The sequence below is a fragment of the Pristiophorus japonicus genome, unplaced genomic scaffold (assembly GCF_044704955.1).
Source record: "Pristiophorus japonicus isolate sPriJap1 unplaced genomic scaffold, sPriJap1.hap1 HAP1_SCAFFOLD_1142, whole genome shotgun sequence".
Taxonomy (NCBI): Eukaryota; Metazoa; Chordata; class Chondrichthyes; family Pristiophoridae; genus Pristiophorus; species Pristiophorus japonicus.
In genome coordinates this window covers 46,027-64,259 of record NW_027250802.1, presented here as the reverse complement: position 1 = coordinate 64,259, position 18,233 = coordinate 46,027, and the positions used below count along the sequence as shown (strand labels likewise).

The 18,233-nt window shown below is 54.9% G+C and overlaps 1 protein-coding gene across 1 annotated transcript in view; it reads right to left on the bottom strand.

The window, feature by feature from the left end:
* LOC139241869 (complement C1s subcomponent-like) overlaps nucleotides 1-18,233 on the bottom strand; it is a gene marked incomplete at its 5' end in the record, with an annotated part of 55,012 nt that overhangs the window by 21,060 nt on the left and 15,719 nt on the right. Inside the window, 3 exons of the mRNA XM_070870110.1 lie at nucleotides 618-814; nucleotides 7,508-7,627; nucleotides 10,826-11,003. Of these exons, the coding sequence (XP_070726211.1) occupies nucleotides 618-814; nucleotides 7,508-7,627; nucleotides 10,826-11,003 (495 nt within the window). The remainder of the gene's footprint in view (nucleotides 1-617; nucleotides 815-7,507; nucleotides 7,628-10,825; nucleotides 11,004-18,233) is intronic.

Below are 18,233 nucleotides of genomic sequence, written 5' to 3'. Positions count from 1 at the left end.
TGTGTAACAGGCTCGAGGGGCTGAATGGGCCTCCCCCTGTTCCTGTGTAACAGGCTCGAGGGGCTGAATGGGCCTCCTCCTGTTCCTGTGTAACAGACTCGAGGGGCTGAATGGGCCTCCTCCTGTTCCTGTGTAACAGGCTCGAGGGACTGAATGGGCCTCATCCTGTTCCTATTCTGCTAAACTACAATGAGTAGAGGCCCAACCTCCTCAACCTTTCCTCATAAGTCAACCCCCTCATCTCCAGAATCAACCGAGTGAACCTTCTCTGAACTGCCTCCAAAGCAAAGTATCTCCTTTGGTAAATACAGAGACCAGAACTGTACACGCAGTATTCCAGGTGTGGCCTCACCAATACCCTGTGTAACTGGAGCAAGACTTCTCTGCTTTTATACTCCATCCCCTTTGCAATAAAGGCCCAGATACCATTGGCCCTTCCTGATCACTTGCTGTACCTGCAGACTAACCTTTTGTGTTTCATGTACAAGTAACCCCCAGGTCCCGCTGTACTGCCGCACTTTGTAATCTTTCTCCATTTCAATCAGAAGCTGTCTCTGGATTATTTTGGCCAAAGTGGAGATTATTAATGGAGCCGGTGCCTTTGAGGGGGGCCCTACCTTTAAGACATCGGCCGTACATTGGCCGAAAGCGTCTCGTTCGATGTTGAAATCGCTGGTGAAATTGAGCATGATCTGGAAGCCCTGCTCAATGCGAATGGTGTAGTGACACTTCGAATTCTCTGCGTAGTGCTCAGGGTAGTTGGGGCTGGTGATGAGGCCCTTGAATCGAGTGAAGATCTCTCCGCTGCATCTCACTGGGAGCGGAAATCCACAGACGTAAAAGCAGCCAGCGCTGGAAACACCTGCCTTTCACCGGGCAAGGCGTGGAATACAAGAGCGGGGAGGGAGGTGTGTGGGTTATGCTCAAAGGCGATAAAACACCGGTTAGGCCACAGCTGGAGTACTGCCCCTCCGACAGCGCAGTGCGGCACTCCCTCAGTACTGTCCCTCCGACAGCGCAGTACGGCACTCCCTCAGTACTGCCCCTCCGACAGTGCGGCACTCCCTCAGTACTGTCCCTCCGACAGTGCGGCGCTCCCTCAGTACTGTCCCTCCGACAGTGCGGCACTCCCTCAGTACTGCCCCTCCGACAGTGCGGCACTCCCTCAGTACTGCCCCTCCGACAGTGCGGCACTCCCTCAGTACTGCCCCTCCGACAGTGCGGCACGCCCTCAGTACTGCCCCTCCGACAGTGCGGCACTCCCTCAGTACTGTCCCTCCGACAGTGCGGCACTCTCTCAGTACTGCCCCTCCGACAGTGCGGCACTCCCTCAGTACTGCCCCTCCGACAGTGCGGCACTCCCTCAGTACTGCCCCTCCGACAGTGCGGCACTCCCTCAGTACTGTCCCTCCGACAGTGCGGCACTCCCTCAGTACTGCCCCTCCGACAGTGCGGCACTCCCTCAGTACTGCCCCTCCGACAGTGCGGCACTCCCTCAGTACTGTCCCTCCGACAGTGCGGAGCTCCCTCAGTACTGCCCCTCCGACAGTGCGGCACTCCCTCAGTACTGCCCCTCCGACAGTGCGGCACTCCCTCAGTACTGCCCCTCCGACAGTGCGGCACGCCCTCAGTACTGCCCCTCCGACAGTGCGGCACTCCCTCAGTACTGTCCCTCCGACAGTGCGGCACTCTCTCAGTACTGCCCCTCCGACAGTGCGGCACTCCCTCAGTACTGCCCCTCCGACAGTGCGGCACTCCCTCAGTACTGCCCCTCCGACAGTGCGGCACTCCCTCAGTACTGTCCCTCCGACAGTGCGGCACTCCCTCAGTACTGCCCCTCCGACAGTGCGGCACTCCCTCAGTACTGCCCCTCCGACAGTGCGGCACTCCCTCAGTACTGTCCCTCCGACAGTGCGGAGCTCCCTCAGTACTGCACTGGGGAGTGTCGGCCTGGATTTTTGTGCTCGTGTCCCTGGGGGTGGGAACTGAACCCACAACCTCCTGACTCCGAGGCGAGTGTCCCTGGGAGTGGGAACTGAACCCACAACCTCCTGACTCCGAGGCGAGTGTCCCTGGGAGTGGGAACTGAACCCACAACCTCCTGACTCCGAGGCGAGTGTCCCTGGGAGTGGGAACTGAACCCACAACCTCCTGACTCCGAGGCGAGTGTCCCTGGAGTGGGAACTGAACCCACAACCTCCTGACTCCGAGGCGAGTGTCCCTGGGAGTGGGAACTGAACCCACAACCTCCTGACTCCGAGGCGAGTGTCCCTGGGAGTGGGAACTGAACCCACAACCTCCTGACTCCGAGGCGAGTGTCCCTGGGGGTGGGAACTGAACCCACAACCTCCTGACTCCGAGGCGAGTGTCCCTGGGGGTGGGAACTGAACCCACAACCTCCTGACTCCGAGGCGAGTGTCCCTGGGAGTGGGAACTGAACCCACAACCTCCTGACTCCGAGGCGAGTGTCCCTGGGAGTGGGAACTGAACCCACAACCTCCTGACTCCGAGGCGAGTGTCCCTGGGAGTGGGAACTGAACCCACAACCTCCTGACTCCGAGGCGAGTGTCCCTGGGGGTGGGAACTGAACCCACAACCTCCTGACTCCGAGGCGAGTGTCCCTGGGGGTGGGAACTGAACCCACAACCTCCTGACTCCGAGGCGAGTGTCCCTGGGAGTGGGAACTGAACCCACAACCTCCTGACTCCGAGGCGAGTGTCCCTGGGAGTGGGAACTGAACCCACAACCTCCTGACTCCGAGGCGAGTGTCCCTGGGAGTGGGAACTGAACCCACAACCTCCTGACTCCGAGGCGAGTGTCCCTGGGAGTGGGAACTGAACCCACAACCTCCTGACTCCGAGGCGAGTGTCCCTGGGAGTGGGAACTGAACCCACAACCTCCTGACTCCGAGGCGAGTGTCCCTGGGGGTGGGAACTGAACCCACAACCTCCTGACTCCGAGGCGAGTGTCCCTGGGGGTGGGAACTGAACCCACAACCTCCTGACTCCGAGGCGAGTGTCCCTGGGAGTGGGAACTGAACCCACAACCTCCTGACTCCGAGGCGAGTGTCCCTGGGGGTGGGAACTGAACCCACAACCTCCTGACTCCGAGGCGAGTGTCCCTGGGAGTGGGAACTGAACCCACAACCTCCTGACTCCGAGGCGAGTGTCCCTGGGGGTGGGAACTGAACCCACAACCTCCTGACTCCGAGGCGAGTGTACCTGGGAGTGGGAACTGAACCCACAACCTCCTGACTCCGAGGCGAGTGTCCCTGGGGGTGGGAACTGAACCCACAACCTCCTGACTCCGAGGCGAGTGTCCCTGGGGGTGGGAACTGAACCCACAACCTCCTGACTCCGAGGCGAGTGTCCCTGGGAGTGGGAACTGAACCCACAACCTCCTGACTCCGAGGCGAGTGTCCCGGGGAGTGGGAACTGAACCCACAACCTCCTGACTCCGAGGCGAGTGTCCCTGGGAGTGGGAACTGAACCCACAACCTCCTGACTCCGAGGCGAGTGTCCCTGGGAGTGGGAACTGAACCCACAACCTCCTGACTCCGAGGCGAGTGTCCCTGGGAGTGGGAACTGAACCCACAACCTCCTGACTCCGAGGCGAGTGTCCCTGGGAGTGGGAACTGAACCCACAACCTCCTGACTCCGAGGCGAGTGTCCCTGGGAGTGGGAACTGAACCCACAACCTCCTGACTCCGAGGCGAGTGTCCCTGGGAGTGGGAACTGAACCCACAACCTCCTGACTCCGAGGCGAGTGTCCCTGGGGGTGGGAACTGAACCCACAACCTCCTGACTCCGAGGCGAGTGTCCCTGGGGGTGGGAACTGAACCCACAACCTCCTGACTCCGAGGCGAGTGTCCCTGGGAGTGGGAACTGAACCCACAACCTCCTGACTCCGAGGCGAGTGTCCCTGGGAGTGGGAACTGAACCCACAACCTCCTGACTCCGAGGCGAGTGTCCCTGGGAGTGGGAACTGAACCCACAACCTCCTGACTCCGAGGCGAGTGTCCCTGGGGGTGGGAACTGAACCCACAACCTCCTGACTCCGAGGCGAGTGTCCCTGGGGGTGGGAACTGAACCCACAACCTCCTGACTCCGAGGCGAGTGTCCCTGGGAGTGGGAACTGAACCCACAACCTCCTGACTCCGAGGCGAGTGTCCCTGGGAGTGGGAACTGAACCCACAACCTCCTGACTCCGAGGCGAGTGTCCCTGGGAGTGGGAACTGAACCCACAACCTCCTGACTCCGAGGCGAGTGTCCCTGGGAGTGGGAACTGAACCCACAACCTCCTGACTCCGAGGCGAGTGTCCCTGGGAGTGGGAACTGAACCCACAACCTCCTGACTCCGAGGCGAGTGTCCCTGGGGGTGGGAACTGAACCCACAACCTCCTGACTCCGAGGCGAGTGTCCCTGGGGGTGGGAACTGAACCCACAACCTCCTGACTCCGAGGCGAGTGTCCCTGGGAGTGGGAACTGAACCCACAACCTCCTGACTCCGAGGCGAGTGTCCCTGGGGGTGGGAACTGAACCCACAACCTCCTGACTCCGAGGCGAGTGTCCCTGGGAGTGGGAACTGAACCCACAACCTCCTGACTCCGAGGCGAGTGTCCCTGGGGGTGGGAACTGAACCCACAACCTCCTGACTCCGAGGCGAGTGTACCTGGGAGTGGGAACTGAACCCACAACCTCCTGACTCCGAGGCGAGTGTCCCTGGGGGTGGGAACTGAACCCACAACCTCCTGACTCCGAGGCGAGTGTCCCTGGGGGTGGGAACTGAACCCACAACCTCCTGACTCCGAGGCGAGTGTCCCTGGGAGTGGGAACTGAACCCACAACCTCCTGACTCCGAGGCGAGTGTCCCGGGGAGTGGGAACTGAACCCACAACCTCCTGACTCCGAGGCGAGTGTCCCGGGGAGTGGGAACTGAACCCACAACCTCCTGACTCCGAGGCGAGTGTCCCTGGGAGTGGGAACTGAACCCACAACCTCCTGACTCCGAGGCGAGTGTCCCTGGGAGTGGGAACTGAACCCACAACCTCCTGACTCCGAGGCGAGTGTCCCGGGGAGTGGGAACTGAACCCACAACCTCCTGACTCCGAGGCGAGTGTCCCGGGAGTGGGAACTGAACCCACAACCTCCTGACTCCGAGGCGAGTGTCCCTGGGAGTGGGAACTGAACCCACAACCTCATGACTCCGAGGCGAGTGTCCCTGGGAGTGGGAACTGAACCCACAACCTCCTGACTCCGAGGCGAGTGTCCCTGGGGGTGGGAACTGAACCCACAACCTCCTGACTCCGAGGCGAGTGTCCCGGGGGGTGGGAACTGAACCCACAACCTCCTGACTCCGAGGCGAGTGTCCCTGGGAGTGGGAACTGAACCCACAACCTCCTGACTCCGAGGCGAGTGTCACTGGGAGTGGGAACTGAACCCACAACCTCCTGACTCCGAGGCGAGTGTCCCTGGGGGTGGGAACTGAACCCACAACCTCCTGACTCCGAGGCGAGTGTCCCTGGGAGTGGGAACTGAACCCACAACCGCCTGACTCCGAGGCGAGTGTCCCTGGGGGTGGGAACTGAACCCACAACCTCCTGACTCCGAGGCGAGTGTCCCTGGGAGTGGGAACTGAACCCACAACCTCCTGACTCCGAGGCGAGTGTCCCTGGGGGTGGGAACTGAACCCACAACCTCCTGACTCCGAGGCGAGTGTCCCTGGGGGTGGGAACTGAACCCACAACCTCCTGACTCCGAGGCGAGTGTCCCTGGGAGTGGGAACTGAACCCACAACCTCCTGACTCCGAGGCGAGTGTCCCTGGGGGTGGGAACTGAACCCACAACCTCCTGACTCCGAGGCGAGTGTCCCTGGGAGTGGGAACTGAACCCACAACCTCCTGACTCCGAGGCGAGTGTCCCTGGGAGTGGGAACTGAACCCACAACCTCCTGAGTCCGAGCCGAGTGCCCCTGGGAGTGGGACCTGAACCCACAACCTCCTGACTCCGAGGCGAGTGTCCCTGGGGGTGGGAACTGAACCCACAACCTCCTGACTCCGAGGCGAGTGTCCCTGGGAGTGGGAACTGAACCCACAACCTCCTGACTCCGAGCCGAGTGCCCCTGGGAGTGGGAACTGAACCCACAACCTCCTGACTCCGAGGCGAGTGTCCCTGGGAGTGGGAACTGAACCCACAACCTCCTGACTCCGAGGCGAGTGTCCCTGGGAGTGGGAACTGAACCCACAACCTCCTGACTCCGAGGCGAGTGTCCCTGGGAGTGGGAACTGAACCCACAACCTCCTGACTCCGAGGCGAGTGTCCCTGGGGGTGGGAACTGAACCCACAACCTCCTGACTCCGAGGCGAGTGTCCCTGGGAGTGGGAACTGAACCCACAACCTCCTGACTCCGAGGCGAGTGTCCCGGGGGGTGGGAACTGAACCCACAACCTCCTGACTCCGAGGCGAGTGTCCCTGGGAGTGGGAACTGAACCCACAACCTCCTGACTCCGAGGCGAGTGTCCCTGGGAGTGGGAACTGAACCCACAACCTCCTGACTCCGAGGCGAGTGTCCCGGGGGGTGGGAACTGAACCCACAACCTCCTGACTCCGAGGCGAGTGTCCCTGGGAGTGGGAACTGAACCCACAACCTCCTGACTCCGAGGCGAGTGTCCCTGGGAGTGGGAACTGAACCCACAACCTCCTGACTCCGAGGCGAGTGTCCCTGGGAGTGGGAACTGAACCCACAACCTCCTGACTCCGAGGCGAGTGTCCCTGGGAGTGGGAACTGAACCCACAACCTCCTGACTCTGAGGGGAGTGTCCCTGGGAGTGGGAACTGAACCCACAACCTCCTGACTCCGAGGAGAGTGTCCCTGGGAGTGGGAACTGAACCCACAACCTCCTGACTCCGAGGCGAGTGTCCCTGGGGGTGGGAACTGAACCCACAACCTCCTGACTCCGAGGCGAGTGTCCCTGGGGGTGGGAACTGAACCCACAACCTCCTGACTCCGAGGCGAGTGTCCCTGGGGGTGGGAACTGAACCCACAACCTCCTGACTCCGAGGCGAGTGTCCCTGGGAGTGGGAACTGAACCCACAACCTCCTGACTCCGAGGCGAGTGTCCCTGGGAGTGGGAACTGAACCCACAACCTCCTGACTCCGAGGCGAGTGTCCCGGGGGGTGGGAACTGAACCCACAACCTCCTGACTCCGAGGCGAGTGTCCCTGGGAGTGGGAACTGAACCCACAACCTCCTGACTCCGAGGCGAGTGTCCCTGGGAGTGGGAACTGAACCCACAACCTCCTGACTCCGAGGCGAGTCTCCTGCCCGCTGAGACACGGCTGAATTGACAACAGTTGACCGCGTTTTAATAAAGTACTTCATTGTTCTGTAAAGCGCAGTGGGATTTGGCGAGATCGTGACAGGCGACATGTGAATGCGAGGGTTTATTTTCCATTGTAGCGAGGATACTAACAGCGGAAGGTCGGGGACTGGACAGGGTGAGACTTACCTCCACACAATCGTTGGTTTTCCTGCAGGACGTAGCCAGGACGACAAGTGCAGAGAAAGCCTCCAATGTGGTTGTTGCAGAAATGGCTGCACGGATTGGATTCTTCGCATTCATTCACATCTACAATGAAAGGGAGACAGAATCAGGAACCAGAGAAATGTACAGCAAAGGAAGGAGGCCATTTCGGCCCATCGTGTCCGACCCGGCCTCATCCCACTATCCCGCTCTCGCTCCCTCGCTCCGTAGGTCACGGCACTTCAAGGTGCACTGCCTGCTGTGGTGAGGGTTTTCTGCCTCTCCCGCCCTTTCAGGCCGTGAGTTCCACCCCAGACCCTGCCCCAGACCCTCACCCCCCTCTGGGCGAAGACATTTCCCCTCAAGCCCCCTCTAAACCTCCCCCGGCCCCAATTACTTTCAATCCACGGCCCCCTGGTTGTTGACCCCTCTGCCAAGGGACACAGATCCGTCCTATCCACTCGATCCAGGCCCCTCATCATTTTATACACCTCAATCAGGTCTCCCCTCAGCCTCCTCTGTTCCAAAGCAAACAACCCCAGTCTATCCAATCTTTCCCTCATCGCTAAAATTCTCCAGTCCCGGCAACATCCTGGTAAATCTCCTCTGTACCCTCTCCAGTGCAACATCCTGGTAAATCTCCTCTGTACCCTCTCCAGTGCAACATCCTGGTAAATCTCCTCTGTACCCTCTCCAGTGCAACATCCTGGTAAATCTCCTCTGCACCCTCTCCAGTGCAACATCCTGGTAAATCTCCTCTGTACCCTCTCCAGTGCAACATCCTGGTAAATCTCCTCTGTACCCTCTCCAGTGCAACATCCTGGTAAATCTCCTCTGTACCCTCTCCAGTGCAACATCCTGGTAAATCTCCTCTGCACCCTCTCCAGTGCAACATCCTGGTAAATCTCCTCTGTACCCTCTCCAGTGCAACATCCTGGTAAATCTCCTCTGTACCCTCTCCAGTGCAACATCCTGGTAAATCTCCTCTGTACCCTCTCCAGTGCAACATCCTGGTAAATCTCCTCTGTACCCTCTCCAGTGCAACATCCTGGTAAATCTCCTCTGTACCCTCTCCAGTGCAACATCCTGGTAAATCTCCTCTGCACCCTCTCCAGTGCAACATCCTGTTAAATCTCCTCTGTACCCTCTCCAGTGCAACATCCTGGTAAATCTCCTCTGCACCTCTCCAGTGCAACATCCTGGTAAATCTCCTCTGCACCCTCTCCAGTGCAACATCCTGGTAAATCTCCTCTGTACCCTCTCCAGTGCAACATCCTGGTAAATCTCCTCTGTACCCTCTCTAGTGCAACATCCTGGTAAATCTCCTCTGCACCTCTCCAGTGCAACATCCTGGTAAATCTCCTCTGCACCCTCTCCAGTGCAACATCCTGGTAAATCTCCTCTGTACCCTCTCCAGTGCAACATCCTGGTCAATCTCCTCTGTACCCTCTCTAGTGCAACATCCTGGTAAATCTCCTCTGTACCCTCTCCAGTGCAACATCCTGGTAAATCTCCTCTGTACCCTCTCCAGTGCAACATCCTGGTAAATCTCCTCTGTACCCTCTCCAGTCCCGGCAACATCCTGGTAAATCTCCTCTGTACCCTCTCTAGTGCAACATCCTGGTAAATCTCCTCTGTCCCCTCTCTAGTGCAACATCCTGGTAAATCTCCTCTGCACCCTCTCCAGTGCAACATCCTGGTAAATCTCCTCTGTACCCTCTCCAGTGCAACATCCTGGTAAATCTCCTCTGTACCCTCTCCAGTGCAACATCCTGGTAAATCTCCTCTGCACCCTCTCCAGTGCAACATCCTGGTAAATCTCCTCTGTACCCTCTCTAGTGCAACATCCTGGTAAATCTCCTCTGTACCCTCTCCAGTGCAACATCCTGGTAAATCTCCTCTGTATCCTCTCCAGTGCAACATCCTGGTAAATCTCCTCTGCACCCTCTCCAGTGCAACATCCTGGTAAATCTCCTCTGTACCCTCTCCAGTGCAACATCCTGGTAAATCTCCTCTGTACCCTCTCCAGTGCAACATCCTGGTAAATCTCCTCTGTACCCTCTCTAGTGCAACATCCTGGTAAATCTCCTCTGTACCCTCTCCAGTGCAACATCCTGGTAAATCTCCACTGTATCCTCTCCAGTGCAACATCCTGGTAAATCTCCTCTGCACCCTCTCCAGTGCAACATCCTGGTAAATCTCCTCTGTACCCTCTCCAGTGCAACATCCTGGTAAATCTCCTCTGTACCCTCCCCAGTGCAAACACATCCCAGCTGTAGTGCGGTGAGCAGAACTGCACGCAGTACTCCAGCTGTGGCCTAACCAGTGTTTTATACAGTTCAAGCATAACCTCCCTGCTCTTGTGTTCTATGCCTCGGCCAATAAATTCACTCGGGATCATTGAACTGTGAGCAGTTCTGGTCTCCTTACCCCAGGAAGGATACACTTGCCACAGAGGGAGTGCAGCGAAGGTTCACCGGACTGATTCCTGGGAGGGCAGGACTGTGGTACGAGGTGAGATTGGGTCGACTGGGCCTGTGTTCACTGGAGTTTAGAAGAACGAGAGGGGGGATCTCACTGAAAGGTATAACATTCTGACGGGGTTGGACAGACTGGATGTGGGGAGGGTGTTTCCCCGGGGGCTGGGAAGTCTAGAACAAGGGCTCACACAGTCTCAGGATACGGGGTAGGAAATCCCGGAGCGAGATGAGGAGAAATGTCTTCACTCAGAGGGTGGTGGACCTGCGGGATGCTCTCCCACAGAAGGCCAAGTCACTGAATATATTTAAGAGGGAGATCGACACAAAAGGCCTCACGGGGCCTGGGGAGAAAGCGGGAATATGGTGTTGAGATAGAGGACCATGATCATATTGAATGGCGGAGCAGGCTCGAGGGGCCGAATGGCCGACTCCTGCTCCTGTTTTCCTTGTCTCCATGTTCCTATCATACGTCCAATGTTGTGCAATGTCTTGTGGGAGCGTCCAACACGAAGGGGACATGGATATAAGGTCGCCGCTCATATATCCCACGGGGGGATTCGGGAGAAGTGTCTTCACTCCAGAGAGTGGTGAGAATGTGGGGCTCGCTCCCACAGGGACTGCGTGAGCCAGTCGCAGAGATACATTTGTGGGGGCAGCTGGATAAACGCAGGAGGGAGAAAGGGATGGAAAGGAATGGTGATGGGGTGAGATGGAGAGGGGTGGGAGGGGGCTGGTGTGGAGCATAAGCCCCGGCTCGGAGCGCTGGGACCTAATGGTCTCTTCCTGTGCCCTGCATTCCGTGCGGGTTTGCTGTAACTCTCACCGACCGCCGTGTAATAGGCAGAGAATCCAGTGTAACGCTCCTCATTGGAGAAATCCGACCGAAAGGTCACCCGCATCCAGTTTCCTGAGGTGTGGTATTCCCGGGGAAAGTGGAATTTTTTCCAGTCTCCGGTCCAGCTGCCACAGCTTGGTGGGTACAGGGCTTCATCAGCTTGGATCTGGGAGGCAGTTCCGAGGGGGAAAGAACAGAGCAACATTATTGGTGACTCTTCAGATACATCAGCCGGCACAGGCAGAGGATGACAGTCAATGGAGAGTCCTAGATAAAGAGATAGATAGCGAGAGATGCAGGGACAGAGAGATACAGGGAGAGAGATACAGGGAGAGAGAGATACAGGGAGAGAGAGATACAGGGAGAGAGAGATACAGGGAGAGAGAGATACAGGGGGAGAGAGAGATACAGGGAGAGAGAGATAAAGGGAGAGAGATACAGGGAGAGAGAGATACAGAGAGAGAGAGATACAGGGGGAGAGAGATACAGGGAGAGAGAGATACAGAGAGAGAGATACAGGGAGAGAGAGATACAGGGGGAGAGAGATACAGGGAGAGAGAGATACAGGGAGAGAGATACAGGTAGAGAGATACAGGGAGAGAGAGATACAGAGAGAGAGATACAGAGAGAGAGATACAGGGAGAGAGATACAGGGAGAGAGAGAGATACAGGGAGAGAGAGATACAGGGAGAGAGATACAGGGGGAGAGAGATACAGGGGGAGAGAGATACAGAGAGAGAGATACAGAGAGAGAGATACAGGAGGAGAGAGATACAGAGAGAGAGATACAGGGAGAGAGAGATACGGGAGAGAGAGATACAGGGGGAGAGAGATACAGGGAGAGAGAGATACAGGGAGAGAGAGATACAGGGAGAGAGATACAGGGGGAGAGAGATACAGAGAGAGAGATACAGGGAGAGAGAGATACAGGGAGAGAAATACAGGGAGAGAGAGATACAGGGAGAGAGATACAGAGAGAGAGATACAGGGAGAGAGAGATACAGAGAGAGAGAGAGAGATACAGGGAGAGAGAGATACAGGAAGAGAGAGATACAGGGAGAGAGATACAGGGAGAGAGAGATACAGGGAGAGAGATAAAGGGAGAGAGAGATACAGGGAGAGAGATACAGGGAGAGAGATACAGGGAGAGAGAGATACAGGGACAGAGAGAAACAGGGAGAGAGAGATACAGGGAGAGAGATACAGGGAGAGAGATATACAGGGAGAGAGATAAAGGGAGAGAGAGATACAGGGAGAGAGATACAGGGAGAGAGATACAGGGAGAGAGATACAGGGAGAGAGAGATACAGGGACAGAGAGAAACAGGGAGAGAGAGATACAGGGAGAGAGATACAGGGAGAGAGAGATACAGGGAGAGAGATAAAGGGAGAGAGAGATACAGGGAGAGAGAGATACAGGGAGAGAGATACAGGGAGAGAGATACAGGGAGAGAGATACAGGGAGAGAGCGATACAGGGAGAGAGAGATACAGGGAGAGAGATACAGGGAGAGAGAGATACAGGGAGAGAGATACAGGGAGAGAGAGATACAGAGAGAGAGAGATACAGGGAGAGAGAGATACAGGGAGAGAGAGATACAGGGAGAGAGATACAGGGAGAGAAAGATACAGGGAGAGAGATACAGGGAGAGAGAGATACAGGGGAGAGAGATACAGGGAGAGAGATACAGGGAGAGAGAGATACAGGGAGAGAGAGATACAGGGAGAGAGAGATACAGAGAGAGAGATACAGGGAGAGAGAGATATAGGGGGAGAGAGATACAGGGGGAGAGAGATACAGAGAGAGAGATACAGGGGGAGAGATACAGGGAGAGAAAGATACAGAGAGAGAGATACAGGGAGAGAGATACAGGGAGAGAGAGATACAGAGAGAGAGAGATACAGGGAGAGAGAAATGCAGGGAGAGAGAGATACAGGGAGAGAGATACAGGGAGAGAGAGATACAGGGAGGGAGATACAGGGAGAGAGAGGTACAGGGAGAGAGATACAGGGAGAGAGAGATACAGAGAGAGAGATACAGAGAGAGAGATACAGGGAGAGAGATACAGGGAGAGAGAGATACAGAGAGAGAGATACAGGGAGAGAGAGATACAGAGAGAGAGAGATACAGGGAGAGAGAGCAACAGGGAGAGAGAGATACAGGGAGAGAGAGATACAGGGAGAGAGAGATACAGGGAGAGAGAGATATAGGGAGAGAGATACAGGGGGAGAGAGACACAGAGAGTGAGATACAGGGAGAGAGAGATACAGGGAGAGAGATACAGGGAGAGAGAGATACAGGGAGAGAGATACAGGGAGAGAGAGATACAGGGAGAGAGAGATACAGGGAGAGAGAGATACAGGGAGAGAGATACAGGGAGAGAGATACAGGGAGAGAGAGATACAGGGACAGAGAGAAACAGGGAGAGAGAGATACAGGGAGAGAGATACAGGGAGAGAGAGAGATACAGGGAGAGAGATAAAGGGAGAGAGAGATACAGGGAGAGAGAGATACAGGGAGAGAGATACAGGGAGAGAGATACAGGGAGAGAGATACAGGGAGAGAGAGATACAGGGAGAGAGATACAGGGAGAGAGAGATACAGGGAGAGAGATACAGGGAGAGAGAGATACAGAGAGAGAGAGATACAGGGAGAGAGAGATACAGGGAGAGAGAGATACAGGGAGAGAGATACAGGGAGAGAAAGATACAGGGAGAGAGATACAGGGAGAGAGAGATACAGGGGGAGAGAGATACAGGGAGACAGATACAGGGAGAGAGAGATACAGGGAGAGAGAGATACAGGGAGAGAGAGATACAGAGAGAGAGATACAGGGAGAGAGAGATACAGGGGGAGAGAGATACAGGGGGAGAGAGATACAGAGAGAGAGATACAGGGGGAGAGATACAGGGAGAGAAAGATACAGAGAGAGAGATACAGGGAGAGAGATACAGGGAGAGAGAGATAGAGAGAGAGAGAGATACAGGGAGAGAGAAATGCAGGGAGAGAGAGATACAGGGAGAGAGATACAGGGAGAGAGAGATACAGGGAGGGAGATACAGGGAGAGAGAGGTACAGGGAGAGAGATACAGGGAGAGAGAGATACAGAGAGAGAGATACAGAGAGAGAGATACAGGGAGAGAGATACAGGGAGAGAGAGATACAGAGAGAGAGATACAGGGAGAGAGAGATACAGAGAGAGAGAGATACAGGGAGAGAGAGCTACAGGGAGAGAGAGATACAGGGAGAGAGAGATACAGGGAGAGAGAGATACAGGGAGAGAGATACAGGGGGAGAGAGATACAGAGAGAGAGATACAGGGAGAGAGAGATACAGGGAGAGAGATACAGGGAGAGAGAGATACAGGGAGAGAGATACAGGGAGAGAGAGATAGAGAGAGAGAGAGATACAGGGAGAGAGAGATACAGGGAGAGAGAGATACAGGGAGAGAGATACAGGGAGAGAGAGATACAGAGAGAGAGATACAGGGGGAGAGATACAGGGAGAGAAAGATACAGGGAGAGAGAGATACAGGGAGAGAGAGATACAGGGAGAGAGATACAGGGAGAGAGAGATACAGGGAGAGAGAGATACAGGGAGAAAGATACAGGGAGAGAGAGATACAGGGGGAGAGAGATACAGAGAGAGAGATACAGGGAGAGAGAGAGAGATACAGAGAGAGATACAGGGAGAGAGAGATACAGGGAGAGAGAGATACAGGGAGAGAGATACAGGGAGAGAGAGATACAGGGAGAGAGATACAGTGAGAGAGAGATACAGGGAGAGAGAGATACAGGGAGAGAGAGATACAGGGAGAGAGATACAGGGAGAGAGAGATACAGGGAGAGAGATACAGGGAGAGAGAGGTACAGAGAGAGAGAGATACAGGGAGAGAGAGATACAGAGAGAGAGATACAGGGAGAGAGAGAGAGAGAGAGAGATACAGGGAGAGAGAGATACAGGGAGAGAGATACAGGGAGAGAGAGAAACAGGGAGAGAGAGATACAGAGAGAGAGAGATACAGGGAGAGAGAGATACAGGGAGAGAGATACAGGAAGAGAGAGATACAGGGAGAGAGATACAGGGAGAGAGATACAGGGAGAGAGATACAGAGAGAGAGATACAGGGAGAGAGATACAGGGAGAGAGTGATACAGAGAGAGAGATACAGAGAGAGAGATACAGGGAGAGAGATACAGGGAGAGAGTGATACAGAGAGAGAGAGATACAGGGAGAGGGAGATGCAGGGAGAGAGAGATACAGGGAGAGAGAGATACAGGGAGGGAGATACAGGGAGAGAGAGGTACAGGGAGAGAGAGATACAGGGAGAGAGATACAGGGAGAGAGAGATACAGAGAGAGAGATACAGGGAGAGAGATACAGGGAGAGAGAGATACAGAGAGAGAGATACAGGGAGAGAGAGATACAGAGAGAGAGAGATACAGGGAAAGAGAGATACAGGGAGAGAGAGATACAGAGAGAGAGAGATACAGAGAGAGAGAGATACAGGGAGAGAGAGATACAGGGAGAGAGATACAGGGAGACAGAGGTACAGGGAGAGAGAGATACAGGGGGAGAGAGATACAGGGAGAGAGATACAGGGAGAGAGAGATACAGAGAGAGAGAGATACAGGGAGAGAGAGATACAGAGAGAGAGAGATACAGGGAGAGAGATATACAGGGAGAGAGAGATACAGGGAGAGAGAGATACAGGGAGAGAGATACAGGGAGAGAGAGATACAAGGAGAGAGATACAGGGAGAGAGAGATACAGAGAGAGAGAGATACTGGGAGAGAGAGATACAGGGAGAGAGAGATACAGGGAGAGAGAGATACAGGGAGAGAGAGGTACAGGGAAAGAGAGATACAGGGAGAGAGAGATACAGGGAGAGAGATACAGGGAGAGAGAGATACAGAGAGAGAGATACAGGGAGAGAGATACAGGGAGAGAGAGATACAGGGAGAGAGATATACAGAGAGAGAGATACAGGGAGAGAGATACAGGGAGAGAGAGATACAGAGAGAGAGAGATACCGGGAGAGAGAGATACAGGGAGAGAGAGATACAGGGAAAGAAAGATACAGAGAGAGAGAGATACAGGGAGAGAGATACAGGGAGAGAGAGACACAGGGAGAGAGAGATACAGGGAGAGAGATACAGGGAGAGAGAGATACAGAGAGAGAGAGATACAGGGAGAGAGATACAGGGAGAGAGAGATACAGGGAGAAAGATACAGGGAGAGAGAGGTACAGGAAGAGAGAGATACAGGGGGAGAGATACAGAGAGAGAGATACAGGGAGAGAGATACAGGGAGAGAGAGATACAGAGAGAGAGATACAGGGAGAGAGAGATACAGAGAGAGAGAGAGCTACAGGGAGAGAGAGCTACAGGGAGAGAGAGATACAGGGAGAGAGAGATACAGGGAGAGAGAGATACAGGGAGAGAGATACAGGGGGAGAGAGATACAGAGAGAGAGATACAGGGAGAGAGAGATACAGGGAGAGAGATACAGGGAGAGAGAGATACAGGGAGAGAGATACAGGGAGAGAGAGATACAGAGAGAGAGAGATACAGGGAGAGAGATATACAGGGAGAGAGAGATACAGGGAGAGAGATACAGGGAGAGAGAGATACAGAGAGAGAGATACAGGGGGAGAGATACAGGGAGAGAAAGATACAGGGAGAGAGAGATACAGGGAGAGAGAGATACAGGGAGAGAGATACAGGGAGAGAGAGATACAGGGAGAGAGAGATACAGGGAGAAAGATACAGGGAGAGAGAGATACAGGGGGAGAGAGATACAGAGAGAGAGATACAGGGAGAGAGAGAGAGATACAGAGAGAGAGATACAGGGGGAGAGAGATACAGAGAGAGAGATACAGGGAGAGAGAGATACGGGAGAGAGAGATACAGGGGGAGAGAGATACAGGGAGAGAGAGATACAGGGAGAGAGAGATACAGAGAGAGAGATACAGGGGGAGAGAGATACAGAGAGAGAGATACAGGGAGAGAGAGATACAGGGAGAGAGAGATACAGGGAGAGAGATAGAGGGAGAGAGAGATACATAGAGAGAGAGATACAGGGAGAGAGAGATACAGGGAGAGAGAGATACAGGGAGAGAGATACAGGGAGAGAGAGATACAGGGAGAGAGATACAGTGAAAGAGAGATACAGGGAGAGAGAGATACAGGGAGAGAGAGATACAGGGAGAGAGATACAGGGAGAGAGAGATACAGGGAGAGAGATACAGGGAGAGAGAGATACAGAGAGAGAGAGATACAGGGAGAGAGAGATACAGAGAGAGAGATACAGAGAGAGAGAGAGAGAGAGAGAGATACAGGGAGAGAGAGATACAGGGAGAGAGATACAGGGAGAGAGAGAAACAGGGAGAGAGAGATACAGAGAGAGAGAGATACAGGGAGAGAGAGATACAGGGAGAGAGATACAGGAAGAGAGAGATACAGGGAGAGAGATACAGGGAGAGAGATACAGGGAGAGAGAGATACAGGGAGAGAGATACAGGGAGAGAGAGATACAGAGAGAGAGATACAGAGAGAGAGATACAGGGAGAGAGATACAGGGAGAGAGAGATACAGGGAGAGAGAGATACAGAGAGAGAGATACAGGGAGAGAGATACAGGGAGAGAGTGATACAGAGAGAGAGAGATACAGGGAGAGGGAGATGCAGGGAGAGAGAGATACAGGGAGAGAGAGATACAGGGAGGGAGATACAGGGAGAGAGAGGTACAGGGAGAGAGAGATACAGGGAGAGAGATACAGGGAGAGAGAGATACAGAGAGAGAGATACAGGGAGAGAGATACAGGGAGAGAGAGATACAGAGAGAGAGAGATACTGGGAGAGAGAGATACAGGGAGAGAGAGATACAGGGAGAGAGAGATACAGGGAGAGAGAGGTACAGGGAGAGAGAGATACAGGGAGAGAGAGATACAGGGAGAGAGATACAGGGAGAGAGAGATACAGGGAGAGAGATACAGGGAGAGAGAGATACAGGGAGAGAGATATACAGAGAGAGAGATACAGGGAGAGAGATACAGGGAGAGAGAGATACAGAGAGAGAGAGATACCGGGAGAGAGAGATACAGGGAGAGAGAGATACAGGGAAAGAAAGATACAGAGAGAGAGAGATACAGGGAGAGAGATACAGGGAGAGAGAGACACAGGGAGAGAGAGATACAGGGAGAGAGATACAGGGAGAGAGAGATACAGAGAGAGAGAGATACAGGGAGAGAGATACAGGGAGAGAGAGATACAGGGAGAGAGATACAGGGAGAGAGAGGTACAGGAAGAGAGAGATACAGGGGGAGAGAGATACAGGGAGAGAGAGATACAGGGGGAGAGAGATACAGGGAGAGAAAGATACAGGGAGAGAGAGATAC